The sequence below is a fragment of the Fringilla coelebs genome, assembly GCF_963513975.1.
Source record: "Fringilla coelebs genome assembly, chromosome: 3".
Taxonomy (NCBI): Eukaryota; Metazoa; Chordata; class Aves; order Passeriformes; family Fringillidae; genus Fringilla; species Fringilla coelebs.
This window is the reverse complement of record NC_140030.1, coordinates 88,075,513-88,095,271: the sequence shown is the minus strand read 5'-3', so window position 1 is coordinate 88,095,271 and position 19,759 is coordinate 88,075,513. Positions and strand designations below refer to the sequence as shown.

At 40.0% G+C, this 19,759-nt stretch overlaps 1 protein-coding gene across 2 annotated transcripts in view; it reads right to left on the bottom strand.

Annotated features, from left to right (window-relative positions):
- The window catches only part of SRBD1 (S1 RNA binding domain 1), a 124,171-nt gene extending 107,493 nt beyond the window's left edge, over nucleotides 1–16,678 (bottom strand). For both annotated transcript variants that reach the window (XM_084202457.1, XM_084202458.1), the window contains exons 1-11: nucleotides 16,224–16,678; nucleotides 15,376–15,483; nucleotides 11,543–11,639; nucleotides 10,216–10,292; nucleotides 9,635–9,800; nucleotides 8,363–8,713; nucleotides 6,714–6,880; nucleotides 5,474–5,591; nucleotides 5,184–5,322; nucleotides 2,247–2,343; nucleotides 969–1,104 (exon numbers count right to left, since the gene is read on the bottom strand). In XM_084202457.1, the coding sequence (XP_084058583.1) occupies nucleotides 969–1,104; nucleotides 2,247–2,343; nucleotides 5,184–5,322; nucleotides 5,474–5,591; nucleotides 6,714–6,880; nucleotides 8,363–8,713; nucleotides 9,635–9,800; nucleotides 10,216–10,292 (1,251 nt within the window). In that variant the 5' untranslated portion in view covers nucleotides 11,543–11,639; nucleotides 15,376–15,483; nucleotides 16,224–16,678. The remainder of the gene's footprint in view (nucleotides 1–968; nucleotides 1,105–2,246; nucleotides 2,344–5,183; nucleotides 5,323–5,473; nucleotides 5,592–6,713; nucleotides 6,881–8,362; nucleotides 8,714–9,634; nucleotides 9,801–10,215; nucleotides 10,293–11,542; nucleotides 11,640–15,375; nucleotides 15,484–16,223) is intronic.
- Between the last annotated feature and the right edge of the window lie 3,081 nt (nucleotides 16,679–19,759).

The following is a 19,759-nucleotide window of genomic DNA, read 5'->3' as shown; positions in this document are numbered from 1 at the left end:
AGGGTGCTCTATCAACTTTTCCCAACTCTCTAGAAGCAACTTTTCACCAGATAACTATCAATATAATGAGAATAAAAGTTCATAGTTATTACAAAGAGAAAAACCACAGGTACCTCTTCAAACAACTATGCAAGAACAGCCTATTGAAATCAACAGTAGCTATTTAATCTCTCACCTAACACCTTTCATATTGGAAAACAGAAAAACAGCCTAAAAATTAGCCTATCCAGGTTGTGAATTTTTTTTGGTAATAAATTAATCCTTAATTTATTCAAAATACACTGGTTTAAACCAGAAATCACAGAAGAAATGAGAGCATATCAGAGCCTTCTAAAGGAAAAGGACATTTCTAGTTAGAAGCATCTAAGTGGTCTGTCTTTTGTGATATTATGGTTTGTTTTGGGTTTGGGATTATAATTTGGTTTTTTCCATTGGTTTTTGTTGGGTTTGTTTTGTTTTTTTTTTAAGCTAGGTTATTGTAAATAAAACAAGGGACAATTCACTTGGTGATTAGTTATGAATTAGTGCAGAGGTCTTGACAGTTGCATTGAGTGCATCACACTTCTGCCTTTGAACTTCAGTAACAGGGGTAGCCTGGCTGTCAAGTCATCAGTTTCTCTCTGTTTGCTGCAGCCCCCCTTTCTTTAGCTACTGTTATGTAAGTCTAAGCTTACCCTAAGCTTGGGGCTTAGGATAACCAAATATGCTCCACAAAAGAAATAAATGATGCCTTGCAAAACAAACCAATTTTTGGGGTACTACATAGCAGTCCTTTGCTCTGGTTTTTAAAACAGATCAAGAGCTTATTTCTGCATTTCAAGAATTTGAAAGCCTCTAATACCTCTGATAACTGTAAAGAAAAAGAAAATATCTTTAGAATTAGTTTTAAGCAACACAATTCAAAAACAAAGCAACATTTACTGCAGTTAAAATTCTAAGAAAAAAACCATTAAAATTTCAAGTTTTACCTGATGATGCTGAATATTCTTTATATTACAAGAAAACTCATGGTACAGCTGGAATTTATCAATATCTTTTTCATTTCCATTTTTGGATGACACTTTTGCCAATGTTGACTGGATGGAAATGTACCTTTGCTGGCATCTGAATAGAAGAAAATCAGATATTTGTAAGGTATTTTAGCCTGAAACTTGTAACAAGTCATTGCTGCATAGATAAATAAAAATTAAGCTTGGAGTCTGCTCAATTACAAATGATGTTAACTTGAATTACCTGCAGAACTGGATGACATAACTTCATGCTGAGGTGACATAATGTGTACTGACTATAATATACCAAGAGAAGACATTCAAGCAGAAAAAGCTGCTCACAGCCCTCCTCCTCAAGGGAATGCAAACTCAAAAGCCACCACCTGCACTTCAGTTATGGGTTAAACTTCACAGAACAAATTTTAGGAAGTTACAAAAAAATGGCAGTCATTCCTGAATGCTTCTCATGATTATCATACATACAACACACTTCAGATGAACAGGATTCATCTGTAGAGCACTGGGTACTCAACTAAGGAATTTCCTGTGGTCAAAATAACGAAAGTGACAGCACATCCCTTACAAAACAACCCCCCTCACTGAAATTATCACACTGCTGTTTCAAAGCAACTCTGCATGTTCCTAAGGTGGTGCATGTTCTCTGATAACTCTCTTCTCTGCCCCATATGGCACACAGCAGACAACAAGTGACTATTGCCCTGTCACACCAACTCCCCAGACATGACAACACTGAAGTCAGGCAATGTAAGAAAATTTAAATTCAGCTAATCAATTAAAGATCAGTAAGTCCTGCTTTAAAAACAGTCATATTTGTTTGCCTTATTGGCTACCAATGCCAAAATCAACCACCACTTCACACTAGTTACACTGACTGGTGTCAGATCAGCTATTGGAGCAAGAGCTTAAGCAGATTCACTTCTGAAGAGTTATAGCTCGAGGAAAGCACAAAGAAGGAAAACACGTCATGGGTCACTAGCTGCATGGGAGATCTGCTATTCACAGGGCAGAGCACAGAGGTTTTCATTCTTTGGGAGTTATAGCACCACACCATGCTCACAGCAGATCTCTACTGCACTGACAGCCAGAAGGGCTAATGAAAACACACAGGAATAGCCCTAAATCCATCTCACAGGAGCACTGATTTCACATCATTAAGAAAAAGTCCTCTATCTGCCACTAGGAGACTGTATTTTACCACGTAAGCAAGAAAATTTAGAAAGTAAGAATGAAACTTACAATTTCCTGATGAAATCCAGTGTATCTTTATCTTTAGCAAATATGTCTGCTAAAATATGCTGCACTCCAGCCTCTACTTCCTGGATATTTGCAAGCCCTTAGAAGACAAATAATTATAGAAAATGCAGTCATTATAATATACAGTTAATAATGACAGAAAAAACTAATAAAATTACTTTACACAACTGCACAAGTATTAAGAAAATATATGCAAACTATGTGAATATATGCAAAACATATGAAAGGAAATTGATTAAAGGTATCTGACTGACTTGCAAAGATTTCAAAGCATCCTAATTCATTAAAATTTTTATCAACTAAAGCTTCCTTTCCAAAACATATGATATGAAGCAATATTTTTAATGAGCCTGAAGAGACCAGTGCATTATTCTAAGTCAAAATTATATTAAAATTGGATACATTTTTTTCTTGAATGCTAACAGATCTTGACATTTGTGACATAAATAGTGCAATAGTAAAATTGGATATTTAAATATAATTTAAAAAAAAAATTAAATATAATTTTTTAGTTTTTAATAAATGAGCAACTGCAGCAGAAGTCTACATATTTGCTACTGGTATGAAAACTGCCTAAAAGTCTTAGCAGGTAATCCTATCTTTTCTCTGTGCAATAGTTTTATATTTCCATTCTATTGTAGCAGAAGTTTGCGCAACAATTCTTTTGAGGTCAGGGTACCATCAACCTCTCCTATGAAACACTGAATTTATAAAATGTCTTCAAAGACATGGAGTTATAAATGTCTTCATATCTCTGGAGAGATAACAATCATTCAGGTAATTTCCAACACACAGAACCCATTCTTTCCTTCAAATGGCCAAAAGAAGAAGCACATAATTCTTCCTAGCAAAGGGATTGAATTAGACCAGAAGCAGAGATAATGAAATAAAATAGACATCTTGTATTTTAATTTGATATATTTAGCTCTGCTTCTAACAAGAGTCAGTAATGAATGCCTCAGACCAAACAGCAAGAATCCTAGAGCTGGCAGATGCAGCATTAACTGTCTCTCTGTCTCTGCAACACAGGCTGCTGTTCACTCTGCTGCCTAATGGATAGTTTTATTTACAGCATTTTAACAGCTTGCACAGCTTTACCTATTCATGGAACCCAGAACCCTGCTTCTGATTAGGCTATAAAGTTACATGCTATAAAAAAAAATTATCTTGCCCCTTTATAAGACGAGGAAGCTAAACTTACCTGCCAGAAAGAAAAAAAATGTGAGAATAATACATTATTAAATGCTTAAACTTATCAGAAGCTGTAAATGTTGGATTCTTACATCCATGAGTTACTATTTCTTATGATAGAAGTGATGTCAGAATACAAAGCTAAGGGAATCTGAAGACATGCATCATACTGAACACAGACTGAGGCACTCAAGTAGATTATTTGAACAAGATAGCATAGGCCCAAAGAAGTCAGAATTTGAGAAATAATCAGAAAAGTTCTCATTCAACAAGCACCACTCACAGAGACACTTTACTGTGTCCACCAGCACATGTTTGTATAATTAGAGAAGTTTCTGACCATGCATACAACTTAAAAGAACAAAATTTTCTGGTTAGCCTGCTTCTTTAACTTTCCAATGTTGGCCCTTGAAACATGAACTGTTGTTTTTATTTCAGTTTATTTTTAGGATAAGTTGAAAAACACTGAGAATTAAAAAGAACCAAAATATTAAGATTTTATGAAAACTTTTCTGTACTGCAAATGGCTCATTCCGTACAAAAAACCCAAAACACTCTGATCTAAAGTTGTATATAAGCCGTCAAACTGGCTCCCAAAGTGATAAAAGTGACCTACTTCATAGATGTATATAACTTCTGATGTCTTTCAAAGGCAGACCATTATATAAACCTGAGCAGCATTATTTTTAGTTTAGCACAGAATTGAAAATAGGTGTACTGGTTTCCAAAAACTAATGTTTATAGTGCAACAAACAGCACTTCCTTTTGAAAATACTCTAAATAATTTATCTGAAGTTTCACAGAGAAGATTTTTTTTGGCTCTTTAGACTGCACCACAATAGTCAGATATATGTCTGCAATACACTGCTGTATGAAGCAGTGACGTACGCTGAAATGCAGTAATTTAATAACCAGAATATTTGGTAACTGATTTTCATTGCAAATGAATCAGCAGAATTTTATAAGTAATACTTAAATAAATTGAAGTGGGAAAAGTAAGAGCCAGCCTTACTAAGGAGGTTCAATATCTTTTTGCTGGAATTCAAAAAGTATGTGTTGGGGCAGGGAAGAATAGCAGTACATCTCTATTTTAACACCATATGGAAGGCTGCAGCAATCTTCACATTTTATTGTCAGAGATTGCCCCCTACAGATCCACCCATAACTGCATTCACAAAGACACAATTCTGCAATCTATACATGACAATCATGCTGTTGAAAGTTCTTGCTCAAATTACAGAAATTACATCTTCTCCAATCCCTACTGCCATTCAGACACAAACTCTCCTGCTCATTCCCAATCCCCTAGGCCAGTTTCCATTAAGATATGCTTTGCTGGGTGATAGTTCCTTCTGTACAGACTATGAGCATAAACATCTTGTACAATCAACAGGAATCTTCAGGAATACAAGCAGAACAATGGAAAGGTCTCAGGTGTGTGCTGTGGTTCCCTCTCTCTTACCAGTAATTACAGATGTCAACTATAAGGTCTCCAGACTCATGTCATTTCTTTATCACAGTTATTACTATTTGCAATACAAAGAGAGAAGAAAGGTTGAGGAAGAGTCATTAAATGCGTGTTAACATATGATCACATGTTGCTAAAAGCACTACTGAATTTCAAGTAGTTGCCTAACTTCCAACAACATCAGAACAATTAAAGTCATTTCCCTCTTAAAATATTTTCAGACATTTAAAACATTACCGGTCAAAAAGCACAGCACTTACCTTTGGTATTGGGTCTAATGTAAGAAAAGAGATTGAGTTCCACAGGATTCTGCAGAAGGGAGAGAGCAGCAGGTTCTAATCCCAACTGCTTGGCCCTCTGGGCTTTGGTGCCTTTACTCCCAGTTTTATAAGGTGCAGACTTATAACAAAAAAAACAAACAAAACAAAACCAGTTATTAAAAAGCAGTGAAGTATTTCAATCATGCTCTACACTTGACATTATGTACTATTCAGTAATGCAAGATTACATTTAAACTAAAGGTTGTTCTGAAAAAGACTAGAGTACTGACCACATGGTCTAATTCTTCCAAAGTTCTACAATTTAGCAATCCTTTTAAAAGGCAACTGGATAACTTTCCTTCTTTCTTCAACTTCTGTATCATTGTATGTGTCTTCTTTGCAACAGTACTAAAAAGCAAGAGATTAGTGTTAACCGTTACATTTCACAGTGACCTCGTCTATTACACAGCTGAAACTCTCTGAAACCCCTGGAAATTGTATCTCATGTTAACCTTCAACAAACCAAGCTGGTAATTTAAAAGTCTATAACCATTTTTCTCTCTCTTCAGGAAGTTCAAAGCTGTATCAAAATATCCTGTAGTAATTCTAAGAAAAATCATCAAGTAACACTGATAGTAATTACTGCTCCACACATTTCTGTAATACTACTGGCCTGAAAGCCAAACAAAAAGGCCTGAGAATAAATCCACACTGATGGCACAGGATACAGATACAATTTACAGATACAATTCATATCAAAACAGTTCTGCAGCATCAAGTACAGGCTACCAGATTTAAACTCCTAGGTCTTCAGTAAGATACATGGGCGCAACCACAAGCAGCAGAGGTACTTTGTTATTATTTAATTACTTGTTAAGACAAGGACTGTCTCAGGCCACCTTCCCTCCTTGGAAAGGATCTCAGGGAGCACAAGGAGGACAACACCAAGCTGACAGAAGAGCTGGCCAGTCTGTTCCCCTGCCATCTCAAGAATACAGGGTTGCTCAAAAGTAAGATGGAATGAAAGCAGTTTCATCCATTGCCACAAGCTTTGCTGATCATTTGTTTCCCTGCAGTGATCTGGGATAGTTTAACCTCATCTCCTGGTACACGCAAATCTAAGAAGGGCTCTTCACTAGAAGCTTCTCTGATCCAAGCAGCGAGCTAAGGGCTCTTAATGATTCTAAAAGCTTCCCTCTCATCATGCTACATTAACTACTCTTTAAGTAGAAGTTTTTCTGTGCAGTTTTAATAAACTGCAAAGAAATTAAGATGTTAGTTTTTCTTTGGCAAATAATAATTCTAGATTTCGTGTTTCTTAGAGAAAAAACAAAACAAAACAACAACAAAAACCTAACAAAACCCCAGACAGGTATCAAGCATAATTACCTCAGTTTTTAAACTATTTCCTTCATTAGTTCATTTACAGTTGAAGTGTGTACAAGGAGGTAAAACAAGGGACACAGAAGCAGCAGCCAGTTGGTACTCACTCCCCACCCAGATCCCTTCTTGTGCTGTTGACTCACTTACCGTAGCTCCTCCAACGCGTGCTGCACTTCCCGCAAGGCGTCGGCCTCCAGATTATTGATGAGCTCCTTTCGGTACCGCGCAATAAAAGGAATCGTGTTTTCCTCTTGAAAGAGCCAAATTAGGTTTGCACACACCCATGGTTCAACATTTGTTATTTCTGACAAGGCCTGTCCAAGGAGAGAAAAAAAACCCAAACACAACGATCAAACACATTTAAGAGAGATGGTAGATTGCTTTTAACAGCCTCTCATTCAACATTCAAAACCACTCCCAGAACATTGCAGTGGACAGACACTACTGTCCTCCCCAAGACAGGATGTCAGGCTCATCATGCATCCAGCCACCACACCCAGCATTTCGGCAAGAAATGCAGCAACCAATGTTTCCAGAAACTTGTAACCACAGTAAAAAATGCAGGAAGCGGTACCTCTTGGAAAGAAGAAAAAGAAAAAAAAACAACCAAGGAAAAAAAAGTCAAACCAAAATTATACAACAAAGCAGAAACAGCAGTTTCTGCTGTTTTGTGTCTGTACACAACAACTCAGAAAACTTGGAATTTTTTTTAAAGCCAACACTGACATACCTCACGGTTCAGCTAAACAAACAAAACCCACAAAGCCAGAGCTGATCCAAATCCTACTCAACCAGTAACAGGAAACTAGCAATACTACTGACAGTGTCAAGACAAACCAAGCCTTGCACAGCTAAACATGATTTTGTACAAATTGAGCTTTCTAAAGTTATAGGGTATCAATATGGCATCACTGACACCCTATGCAAGCAGCTTATCTCGGTAACATTTTAACCATCATGATCTGTTTGCACTTCACTACAGTAGATACTGTAGAGGGCTGATACAAGAGCCTCTCAAAAGTTTCCTTCTGAAGCCTAAAAATATAACACCTGCACAATCATATTCACTCCTTTTAGAGCACACATAAGGATCAAATTTCCACATGTATTTCCAGGAATACACGAGAAAACCCACAAAATTTTACAGCTTTCTTCAGCAGACTGTACTAAGGATGATGAATACAATATGTCCTATCTATTCCCATTCTATTCATATTAAAATCTTCCATGATCACACCCAGTCTTCCAGCACAAGAGCTATGCTAAATCTGCCTCCACCCTAAGGTTTTCAAAGTTAAAATCCTACAAAAACAAAGATGGTATCTCCCTTGTGGTCCCTGTTGTGTGAGGAATGCAAATCTCCTTCTTTGATAGAACCATAAATTGATAAACACTCTCAAATAGGTCTCTGCATCTGAATGATCCACACTGACTAAATACTAAGTTGTAAAACTTCACACAAACATCCCAAATCTGTCAGCACCCCTTCCTGTGGGAGTTTCAGTTGTGTACATCCACCAAAACCCCCATGAGCTCATACATGAGAACCACACAAACTGTTACAGGTAAGCTTTGTTCTAAGGACACTCAAAGCAACAGATATTAGAATGATGTAAAAGTTTGACATTTTAACAGTTACCAACCAACATCTATATTTATACACATTTTATGACAACCTTTATGGCAAGAGGTTAAATGACAACTTCAGAGGACTGAAATTGTATGTTAAGATTATAAGCACTAATTATGCAGGAAATAATTTCATTGGTACCTCAGAAAAGGAAAAAGTCTCATACCTGAACAATATCCCAGTTCATTTCAAATTCTTCTTTTATTTTCTTGCCTCCCAGGTTTTTAACTGGCTTTCCTTCAGGACATGCATTCAACTTAATCTTTTTAGAGGGTGGTTCATCAAATGCAAACTCTTCCTCGCATTTCTCTTGTTTCACTACAGGAACACTTGTTGAGGGTTTTTCATCACTCACTAAACTGTTTGGGTTTCTCCTTTGGAATGAATTTATTTCCATTTTCTTAGGCACTTCTGGCGTTCGATTTAAACTTTTTGGTTTAGTGCCTGCATTTTCTTCCTTAGGTTTTAGAAGTTGCATTTTATTATCTTCTACAGGTGCAATAGGCAAGGATACATCCTGCCAAAAAGACATTAGAACCATATGAACAACACTGACTGTTAAAAGTGGTTCAACATTTCATTTAAACTCTAAAAAGACTTGCTACCAGATATCATTTTCCCAAGTAATGTCTCTGGCAGCAAAACACCAAGCCAGAAATCAAGCAGCCCTGAAATGAATCTTGCATGGAGGAAAAAATACAAACACAGCAGACCTCTGATTAAGCTCAAATAAAATTATCCTGCAAAGAATCTAATAGGACCTTCCTTCAGAAGACACTGACTACAATCTTTGCCTCCATTGATGTCAACAAAACAGGAAACCACAGGCAGGGAAGCACTTCTGAGGTGTTAGGTTCCCAGCATAGGAACTGGAACTGAGATCTGCTCTGCCAAGATACAGTTTAACCTTGGACAAGCCACACCTTCTTTACTGACTTCTGCAGAGATCATCCTCAGAAATCAGGACTGGCTTCTGTCATGACATGATACAGAAGTATCTAATTTTCAATATAACTCCATTCTATATTAATAGTAATAAAACTGCAGTCTTTACAGGGTTTAAGAACCATGCAACGAAACGTAAGAACAGGCTGCCTTCTTTTTGTGGTACCCAAACAGTGAAAAGGTAGAAGACAACAAAGGTGCAATACCAAAACCAGAGAGAACAGAGACATTTATTTATTCACATTGTTGAAAGATATCCAGGGAAAACCACATCCTATTATCGTTGGCCAAAATTTTCAAGGAGGACCCTTAGATCATGGACATTTCAATGCAAAACAAAGCCATGCTTATCCAACACACTGAACATTCACAGGAACAGTGGAATTTTATCAGCTGATGAGACTCAGACAACCAACTGAACCAGAGTCAGAAAATCTGCTCATGCTACTTCCCAAGAGCAGTAATTAAATGTCTCTTGCTTATAGATACTCACCATTTCCTCTTTTATTGCTACCTTCTTGACCATTTTCCTGGCCACAGTTGATTGTGGAGCAGCAGCTTTTTTACTTTTTGCCTCAGTTTTCATTGGCAAACGAGGTCTCCTGGCAACTTTGCTTTTTGGCTCCCATTCCTCCTCTTCCTCCTCTGATTCAGAGCTCCTGAAAAACAAATGAATAAACAATATTGCTTATGAGAAGAATAAAAAAAATACATAAGTGAGCTAGTCTTGAGGGGTTTTTGGCATGAAAGAAAGTGAACAGGAAAAATTAACAGAAAGATAGACTCAACAGATACAGGTCTTTCACGCTGCTGCAGAGCTAATGGCTTAAACAATCTACCAACTTTTATGATGTGTACACACATTGTACACATGACTCTTTGGACAACTGGCAATTCACTTTCATCCTATCTTCATTATGAGCATGAAGAAGCCTAAGTAATCTGCATTTTATAACTGAAGTTTTGTGCACAAAAACGTTTTAATCAACTTCTTAGAAACTGATTTTGTTCTTATGCAATTGCCCATGCTCAGCATAAACCTTTTAAAAATTCTAAGGAAAAAAATGATCTTACGAATTAAGAAACGAAGGTAGTTCTTCTGATGTAGGGGCTTTGGCTACACTTTTCGCCCTCCTTGGTAGAGATGACATCTGAAACAGAGGAAAGAAGAGAGAAAGATAACTTGGTTGAAGCTGTATTCTCTTCAGCTCACTGTCAAATGCGCCCTAATAATGTCTTCAGCAATGACAAAAGTTTCCTCTAGAGCAAGTTGGGTTTTCTCAGTAACCAAGAATTTAGGCCACAGCAGCACACATTCAACAATCTCTTCAACTAAGCAAACAAACCAGCAGCATAACCTCTCAAACTACTTTTCACATGGAGGTAATTACTTGGCTTGCATGTAAAGCTGTTCTAGCAAAAAGGGTACTGGTTCTCTCATTTTATTGGGTGTCACAAATAGTATGCCAGTCTTTCCTCCATCTATTTAAAAAGCATAGCAACTCAAATTAAAACCTAGTAAAGTGAGCTCACATGTGGTTTTGATGGGACAGAACAAGACAATTGTTCATTTTCAGCTCAATTTTTACATTTAAAAATTATCTGTTGCTTGTATGCATAATGAGAGCTATTATTTTGAATGAGCTGCACCTTGGAATATACAAAGTGCATAAAACAGCTACCAAAAATGAAAAGGCAAGGCACACGCTTTCCCCGACCCAAGATTCATACCTACAATAGCTGTATTTAAGTTAAACAGTTACAGAATTGATTTGGCCTATGAATTTCAATAATCATATTTAGCAGTCTTAGTTAAAAAATGTTACGTATCCTCAAAATTTTATCTGCCAGAAAATAAAAATTTTAAAAACTTAAAAAACAAAAAAGTCTTGTAATTTATTTCAATTACTACAAAATTCAGAAGCATATTTTACTTATATCTGGTACAATTTCATCATTCTTCACATTTTTATGCCGTGACCTTTGATACAGCCTTACCACTGCAATGGGAACCTTAAAGTCCCATGTTTGCACAATACATACCAGATAAGCATTTTCCAAAGTGCCATTTAACTCAAGGACAAAATGCCCTTTAATTCAACGTCATTCTGACCTCTGTTCAAGCACTAGAACACACTTGTTATTAATGGCTTTCAGAAGTTTTCCTTGTAAAGCAGCACAAAAATTTAGATGACAATTTTCAGCACTGCAGTCAAAGAAGCAGTATTGAGGGTCGCATCAAAAAGTACCATTGACTTACTTGCAAAGCACCTTCTTGAGCTACAATCTCGGTCAATAACAGGTCAGCATTTCTGTGCTGTTCCATAATGTGACTGGCTGGAACACACATCTACCACAGAAAAACCATAAGTCTCCAAAGAACGTGACAAATATTACTCACCTTACCAGCTTCCCAGGTGCCTTTTCACTGTCAGTTCTGAGACACCCGCAAATTCACCCAGCCACTCTTCTTCTCTGTGTTCCTCTGCTCTTAATACCTGCACAGTCATAATCACAGTTCTGAATTAATTATTATTTACTCACATTACTTCAGAGGCATGAAAATAATGTTTCTATTTTTACATCATACTTCAATGTGTAAATGTGAGATACAAGAAATATTAAACACCAATATTTTCAAAGTTAGGTAACACCCAAGCCAGATGTATCCCTGATCCACTCTTTTGTAGGTGCTGGGACACTTCATGCTTCTTTTTAGCTAATACAACTAGCCGGGTATTCTAGGAAAGTGATCCGTTTTTAAACACTCTAACCAGCTTCTTCATGGGTAGCCATTAAATCCCTGTAAGTAAGAAGGAAAAGACCAATATGCATGGTCTCTCACCTGAAGTCAGCATTGCCCCTACTGAGCAACACCACTCTAAACATCCCTGTCAGTTTGGAACACTCAGCATATAGCATTAAAGTTCTGGAGCCTCCCCAGAAGCCCAGGTAGAAGGAAAACCTCATCTGGAAGGTCCTTTTATCTGCTAGTATTTCCCCCCTCACCTCAAGTGGCTGAGGGTCTCAAAATATCTCAACATTTGTGTCATTACATTAAGTAAGATTACGGCAAGAGTAATGCTCACTTTATAAAGTTAATTGCATTTCCTGACATCCAGTACTGGTGACCTATCTAACTCTCCATATCTGCAGAAGAATAGGAGATGAGCTCTTTAGTAATTCTCCCCGAACAGCCAAGCTGTGGTCAGAAGCCAAAATGGAATTCTACAGCTGAAAATAAAAGCCAATACCAAAAAAGCATATACAAGATAAATATCAAGCATGGGGTATCACAAGGGAAAAAAAAAACAAAAAAAAAATCATATTTCCACTTCAAGGTGGGACTAAATTATAACCACCTCCCCTTTTCATAATGAATACAACAAACTAACTGTGCTTCCTATTTGTAGAAAAGAATCTTATAGCTACTACATATATACATTTTGTTTAAAAAAAAAAAAATTGGAAACCACGAAAGTACTTCTTGTTTAATTTCAAATTGCCAGACAGCTGTCTGCTAAATTTTCCTCCTGATACGCCTGTGCTGGGGTGTGCAAACACCTACATTTAATGACTAAGAAAAACAGCCCTTCTGTGATTCACTGCAGAGGGGGAGGCAGGGAAGAGGATGAAAAAGAAACAAGTCTAAATGCCACTGATGAGAGATAGCTAATACAGAAAACAAGCCTGGAGACAGTCCCTGAAGTAAGGCAGGAAGACTCAAGAAGCAGGCAAAGGCAAGTACTGTTAAGTCTACATGGGGCATCTAAAACACTGACTGTTGCACTGACAGTAAGCTACTGCCAGCTCCATGCTCCACTTCTATGGGGATACAGTCCCCCACATCCCCTACCTCGAGTGTTGAGGGAACTGGAAACAGCTTTATGCACCCTCCCACAGCATGCTGGGATCAAGCCAGTGTGAAGTTGGCCACTTATCTCCTATTATATTTTCCAGACAGACTGGCCTCAATGAGAAAACTGCCTTTAACACTTCCTTCTCTGTCAGCTCCGGTATTCCATATTCCAGTATTCCATATTCCAGTGAGAGTTGGTTCCTACCCCAAGGAAAGAAATGATAGTCCCTTCCAAATCCATAAGAATCCCACAGCTGTGGAAGAGCCAATTACAAAACTGAAAAATTAAGAGCAACCTATTTATACCAGTCAGGTCATTTTACCTTCTTGTGACTGTATTCAGTTTTGCTGTACCTTGTCACAGATGTATCACAGATGTTCACAGGGCTTGGTGTTTCCTTATCAGCTGAAGGAAGTAAACACACAGTATCCAGAATTGTGCACAAGTTATCCAGCCACTCTGGTTAGAATTTCAGCAGCTTGCCAATTGTCATATTCAACCAACATGCTCTGCTCTAGCAGCTCTTCTCACACCTCAGGCTAGTAAACTTCTGGCCAGTAACCATCAGCTAATACACCTTTTCTTATTTTATGTACACTGTCAGCAACCTTTTAATTTCTGACAATGCTGCTCTCTAAGAAAAACAGTTCTTATCTCACCAACAATATTTTACTTCCATGGAAGGCAACATGAGCTAGGCCCTGGAAACTTCGGCCTTGCTCACATACTTAAGCTCCTGACTGCTGTTTCATTTCAAATCTGCCTGTGTACAGATTTGTACTAGACCTTTGATCCTCTGTTCAAGGGAATCAAAACTCACCTGCTTTTCCATGTCCCAAATGACAGCATGAAGCATCACTGCTTGAAACACACCCTTCCATCAATAAAGCCTGGCTTCTCCATGAAACTCAGCAGTTATAGCATGTTCTTTGAAAGTACTTTCCAGGTAAAAATTAAAGAAATTCACAGAGCTATTATCCTATCCAGTGAAGAAGAGCTGAAACTATTTAAATCATTGCTATTGCAGATAAATATATCTGCTAGGTTCACTCTGCAAATAGTTTGGCATCAGTTTTGTTGCCAGTTATTTTGTTCCCACCACTTCTATCCTTTGCATCCAATGCAGAGCTGCACATCACAATTTGGATGGCTGCAAATAGTACACTTCTCGCTGCATCTCAGATACTCATTAAAATAAGACTACTGTAGTTTGGGGTCAGGCTACACAAAGAATAAAGACTGACCAAGAACCTCTCATCCTTTCCTGTACAGAATCTTAATATGGGTATGCACAAAACACACAGCAAGGAAATAATAATTTCTCTGACCTGAAATAGGTCTCGGCTGCACACAGAATATAAGTAGATCGAGGTTTTAAAGACCTTATTAAGGAGCAATCCAAATCTCATTTAGAGGCTGCTATTCTCCTCCAATCTCTCTATTCATGCAAAGGCACAACCCATTAAATTTTTTTTTTTCTTATGTGAATCAAGGTGGCATAAGCAACCGCTTGCAGAAAGAGAAGTTTAATAACAGTTTAAAAGTAATTAGTTAAAAAAATTCTCACTCCCCACCACCATCTGCCCAACTCCCCCAAAAAAACCCTGCACTAGCACGCACCTCTTTTAAAACTCTATCAGGAGAGCAACAGTTTTCAGATTCAAAAATAGCCCTAACAGATTTTCCTACCTGAAGGCACAGGATTAAAAAAAACCAAAACACAACAACAAGAACCCAACAAACAAACAACCCAAAACACCACCACCATCATAAATACACTAGGAAATTAATTTCATTTCAGTAACTGCAACAAGCCCTGTCCAGCTGAAAAAGCACACAGAAACTTCTGAATCCCTTTTCCAGTTAATCCAAAGCAACACATTCCTTACAAAACAGGGATCCTTCTATGCAGAAGCTCCTCAAACTTTGCTCTACAGCCTTTGCTTTTCTGTCACAAATAAACCAGCAAGAATAATAGAATTTTGCAGTTTAGCTTCTTCATAAGTCTAACAATACTAGCCAAATCAGCATTTATAACATGAAGCACCTGGAGCAAGACAAAAAGAGCACTATACAAATCCCATATGACAAGGGAATTTTGGACTATTCTAAGTAGAAGTAGAATGGCCACTTCAATAATTATAAGGAGAGTCTCAACAGGTTGATTTTGTTTGTAATTTTAAGATACCTTCACTGCAATAACATTCTAAGGAAAAGAAATATCAAAATGTGAGCATACAGTCAGCAACAATGAGAAAAGATGCTATGCAGACCAATGGTAGGGACTTATATGGCAATCTTCCTGTCTCTCCAGGTTTTTATCCTGCAGAGATAAGTCAGCTGAGTTGTACTTCCAAATATAAATCAAACTTACTGTAATCCTCTTGAGATTAAAACCTTGGAGAACTCCTAGACACTCTTGCTCAGAGAAGCTAGTGCAGATTTCCAAGGACTTTTCCTGTACAAAGCTGGTCAGGCCTGCCTGGGGAAGGAGTTGCAGACGCAATTTAGAATCCTACAGCACTAACTGGAAGATTACAACCACAAAGAAACAGAGAGACACACAGGGTACACACATACACCAAAACAGTCCTCAAATCTAATCAGAGAGGAAAAGGTGAAAGAACCAGTAAGAACACCACTTACTGTTTTTACTTACAGAAGTACCATCAAAAAGGCAAAGCACAAAGACTGTGCCCCTAGAAGGTGCATTCTATCCCATGCCTGTTCCTATAATTAATGGTACCACTGAGGAAAAGGAACAACCCGTGTTATGCTGCACCCTGTAAATGAATCAGGTCTGCCCAAGAAAGGGAGGGCAAAAACACTTTTCATGCATTTTCCTCAATCCATTGCTCTCAAACCACCTATGAAGACATTATCCAAAATCAGGGGATACTGCTTCTGATGCAGCAACAGGTGGCTACATCATGTGCAGTCATTCCTTTTCTCCACTCCACCAAACCAGTCCCACAAAAACACATCCATCCTGGTTCATTCAATGGGATGTCTTCAGTCCCGAAAGGATATGGAAAACACACATCTCTTCTGCATGGCTACAACCCAGCAGAGTTTATCACACCAGAACACTCATTTCGGAGGCTTGGAGGTAGAAGGGGAGTTGAGAGCAAAGCATTGTTGTTGCTTGGTGACTCACTACCACCCCAAATCACTGCTTCTCGGCCCAGAAACGCGACCGAGATGAAAATACACTTTACGTACTCGGAAGCCCTATTCTCTCCCTGGCGACACCAATTTCTTCAGATATGCGACAGCGTTCAAGAGAAAGGGCTAACAGAGCTAAATGCCACCCTCGCCGCCTGGGAAGGGCATCAGCTCCGTGGGAGAACCACGGGAATGTGCCACCTCTCAATCGCCTTCCTGTCCCCTTCCAGCCTAGCCAGGGGCGCCGGCCCGCATCCACGGCCCTGCTCACCCCTTCGCAGGGGTCGAGCAGTTCTCTCCCCGGGCAGAGGGGCTGGGAATGGAGGGAGAAGAACAGGCTCGTTTCGTCCTGAACAAGCGAGACAAGACCGAAACCCTCGCTTGCCGGGCGCTGCTGCGTGGCACGGAGGGCGGCGTGGCACGGAGGGCGGCGGGGCCAGCACGGCACGGCTGCCCGCCCTGCTTCACCCCCAGCCCGGTCCCGGTGAGGGGCGGGCGGCTCCCCCGGTCGTTACCCCCTCCTGCCGCGGGCTGCCGCGTTTGAAAGGGCCGCCGCCGCGGCAATGGCGGACTCGCCCGCCCGACGCGCCGCGGGGCGGAGCAGGAAGCGGCGGCCGCGCCGCGCCGCAGGAAGCGCGGCCGGGTCGGAGCGGGAGCGGGGAGCGGGGACCGCCCCTTGGACCGCCCCTCGTACCGCTCGTACCGCCCCCACTGCCCCTGGCACCGCCCCCGCTGTCCCTCACACCGCCCCTCGCACCGCCCCTCGTACCGCCCGTCTCGCTGCCCCTCGTACTGCCCCTCACAGCGCCCGTCACACCGCCCCTCTCTCTGCCCCTCTCTCTGCCCCTCACAGCGTCCCTCTCTCTGCCCCTCTCTTTGCCCCTCTCTCTGCCCCTCACAGCGCCCCTCTCTCTGCCCCTCACAGCGCCCCTCTCTCTGCCCCTCTCTTTGCCCCTCTCGCCGCCCCTCACAGCGCCCCTCTCTCTGCCCCTCACAGCGCCCCTCTCTCTGCCCCTCTCGCCGCCCCTCTCGCCGCCCCTCTCTCGGCCCCTCACAGCGCCCCTCTCGCTGCCCCTCTCGCTGCCCCTCTCTCTGCCCCTCTCGCCGCCCCTCACAGCGCCCCTCGGACCTCTCCTCACGCCGCCCCCGGCAGCCCCGAGAGCTCTCAGGGGTTGAGGGGTTGAGGGCCAGGGACTCCGAGCTGCCCCACGGCGAGAGCATCAGCCGCCTCAGGACAAAGGGCGGTGATGCAGAAATGAGCCGGTTCGGTTCTGGGCGGATGGGAGCTCGAAAGATGCTAGCCAAGGGGGAGGGTTTTTTCACGGGGGTCTTGGGAAGCAGAAGTTGTTGTGTGAAACTGAGATACTGCCTCAAAGGTGACTGCAGAAGACGCAGAAATAAATACACGCCCTTTCAGCCCCCGGAGTAAATAGGAGCACGTAGAGAGATCCCAATATACATGGGATACCCGGGTTCTCTACCCACGCCCACTAACATTTGCATTGTTCTTCCTTAAAAGCATTTGCACACTAGTGCTGGAAAAAGTACACAAGGGTTAGGTGCCTGCCTTAAAATTCCATCTGAAGTTATGTTTCCCTGCAGTCTCTACCTATTCCTTTATCATCCATATCTTCTAAGTTAGCGTTCAGCAAGGATCCTGCGAGGTCTATCTCATGCAAAAAATGTAATGGGTGCTGGCTTCTGGAGCCATCACCAGAAGCGTGGAGCAAGCACACTGCTGCATTAAAGCCGCCTTTTGAGCTTCCATTACCCTAAAAGGTCTTCAGCTTTGTATCATAAATATTTGTAACTTGTGGTCATAACTACGAGCCAGCTGTCCTCCAGCCTTGGAACAGCAACATCTTAAATGTAACTAAGGTGCTATAAACTTAAATAATTCATAATTTTTCATCTTGACTTTATAATAAATGTGTGTTTAACAGTCTGGAATGGTTTTAAACACAATAATGTTCAATGCAGTGTGGCTGCTCTCTTTGTATAGAGTTTACCTGACCTCTTTAGCTTTCAGGGCCCTGGAGAGAGACTTATGCACGTACTTGTCTTTATGCATTGGGATGTACCTCTGGTGCCAAATCTTCAGCTGACATAAACTGTCACAGCTCTGTTGATTTAAATAGGGCCTGTGATTTACATGAGTTGAGGATCTAACTCACAACCTTCAATAGGACTGTTCACATATTTAAAGGTAATCAAGTGTGCAAGTGTTTGCAGACTCAGAAATTATTTGCCTGGAGTTTTGTACTACTAATACCTGAGCAAAGGGTAGCTTAGTGTAATACTAGGAAGCAGGAAATCATGTTAGATCATCAGGTTTTTGGATGAAACATTGTCATTTATAATAGAAAAGGTTCTGATTCTTTTTACTTCAGATCAGATTCTACTCTTATGCCAAAACAACTTTTAAATAAGTATAGAAACTCAGTGCACTATGTAACTAAGGACAAAAGATTACAACTATAAATACCTTAAAAGTAATATTTAAAGACTTGGTCTGATTAAGTTTTGTAATACTTAAGAGTGCAACTTTGTGCAGAATATAAAAATACTGCCTGTGTCATCTGACTCCTTTGATGCACTGCATTAAAATTCCTATGTCTAAGTACATATCATGCAGGCAACTTTACTTCTCTTCTATTAATAGTTTGAAATTAGGTCACTGTTCTTGTAAGGATAGGCTAAACCTGTACAACTTATTTAAAAGAAATTACCTATATAGAAATGTTTGGGTTTCTTTCTCCTGCTCGTCTACAGTGACACCATTCCTTATCTATAATCAGTAATTTTTCTGTCTGTTCTGGCATATGTATTCTATGCTGGCAGGTTTTTGTAGATTTGTTTATAGTGACCCCTGCTGCAAAAGATTAAGACTGACGTTTCTCTAAGCCTTTAAAAAGACATTTACCCAATTATTTCTGAGTTCAGCACAAAAGAACCAACCAGATGTAAATCCAAGTATAGAACATTTGAAACTCCCTAATCTGGATAATTTTCAGTAAAATTAGTTGAATCATACAACTGCTTTTCCTCTCTCACATGCATAGGATTTACTTTCTAATGCAATGCAATATAGTTGCAAAGTATCTTCTCATTTCCTAGAGGTAAGGCTTGTTCTTTGTGTTATTGTTTTTTGATAAGGGCTAGACTTGACTCCAATAAATCAATGTCTCAACTGCTACATGTAAATGTGTTCAGAGTTCCACTCAGGAAAGCATGTGCTTATGTTTATCTCTGTTCAGGAGAGCAAATTACTAAAAAAGCAGATTAAAGCATAGGACTAAGTTTAAACACAGATTACCTCTCTTGTTTCAGAAGGTCTTAAGTGTCAGCCTATTCCAGTATTGCCCTCAATAAAATGTTTTCTCAAGCTTGGCTTTAAAAGCTTTAGCAAGAGGTATGTGTATGGGTTCATCTACAAGAAAAAGATCCATGTGTGCTCTGTGCTGGACAAAAGCTGTGCAGCTATAGCTAGTGAAGCACTTGACCTCAAAACTAACTGGCCCTGCTAACAGAGCTGCAGCTTCAAGCTGCTTCAGCTTCCTAGCACTCAGCAAGCTGCACAAAATAAGCCGCTA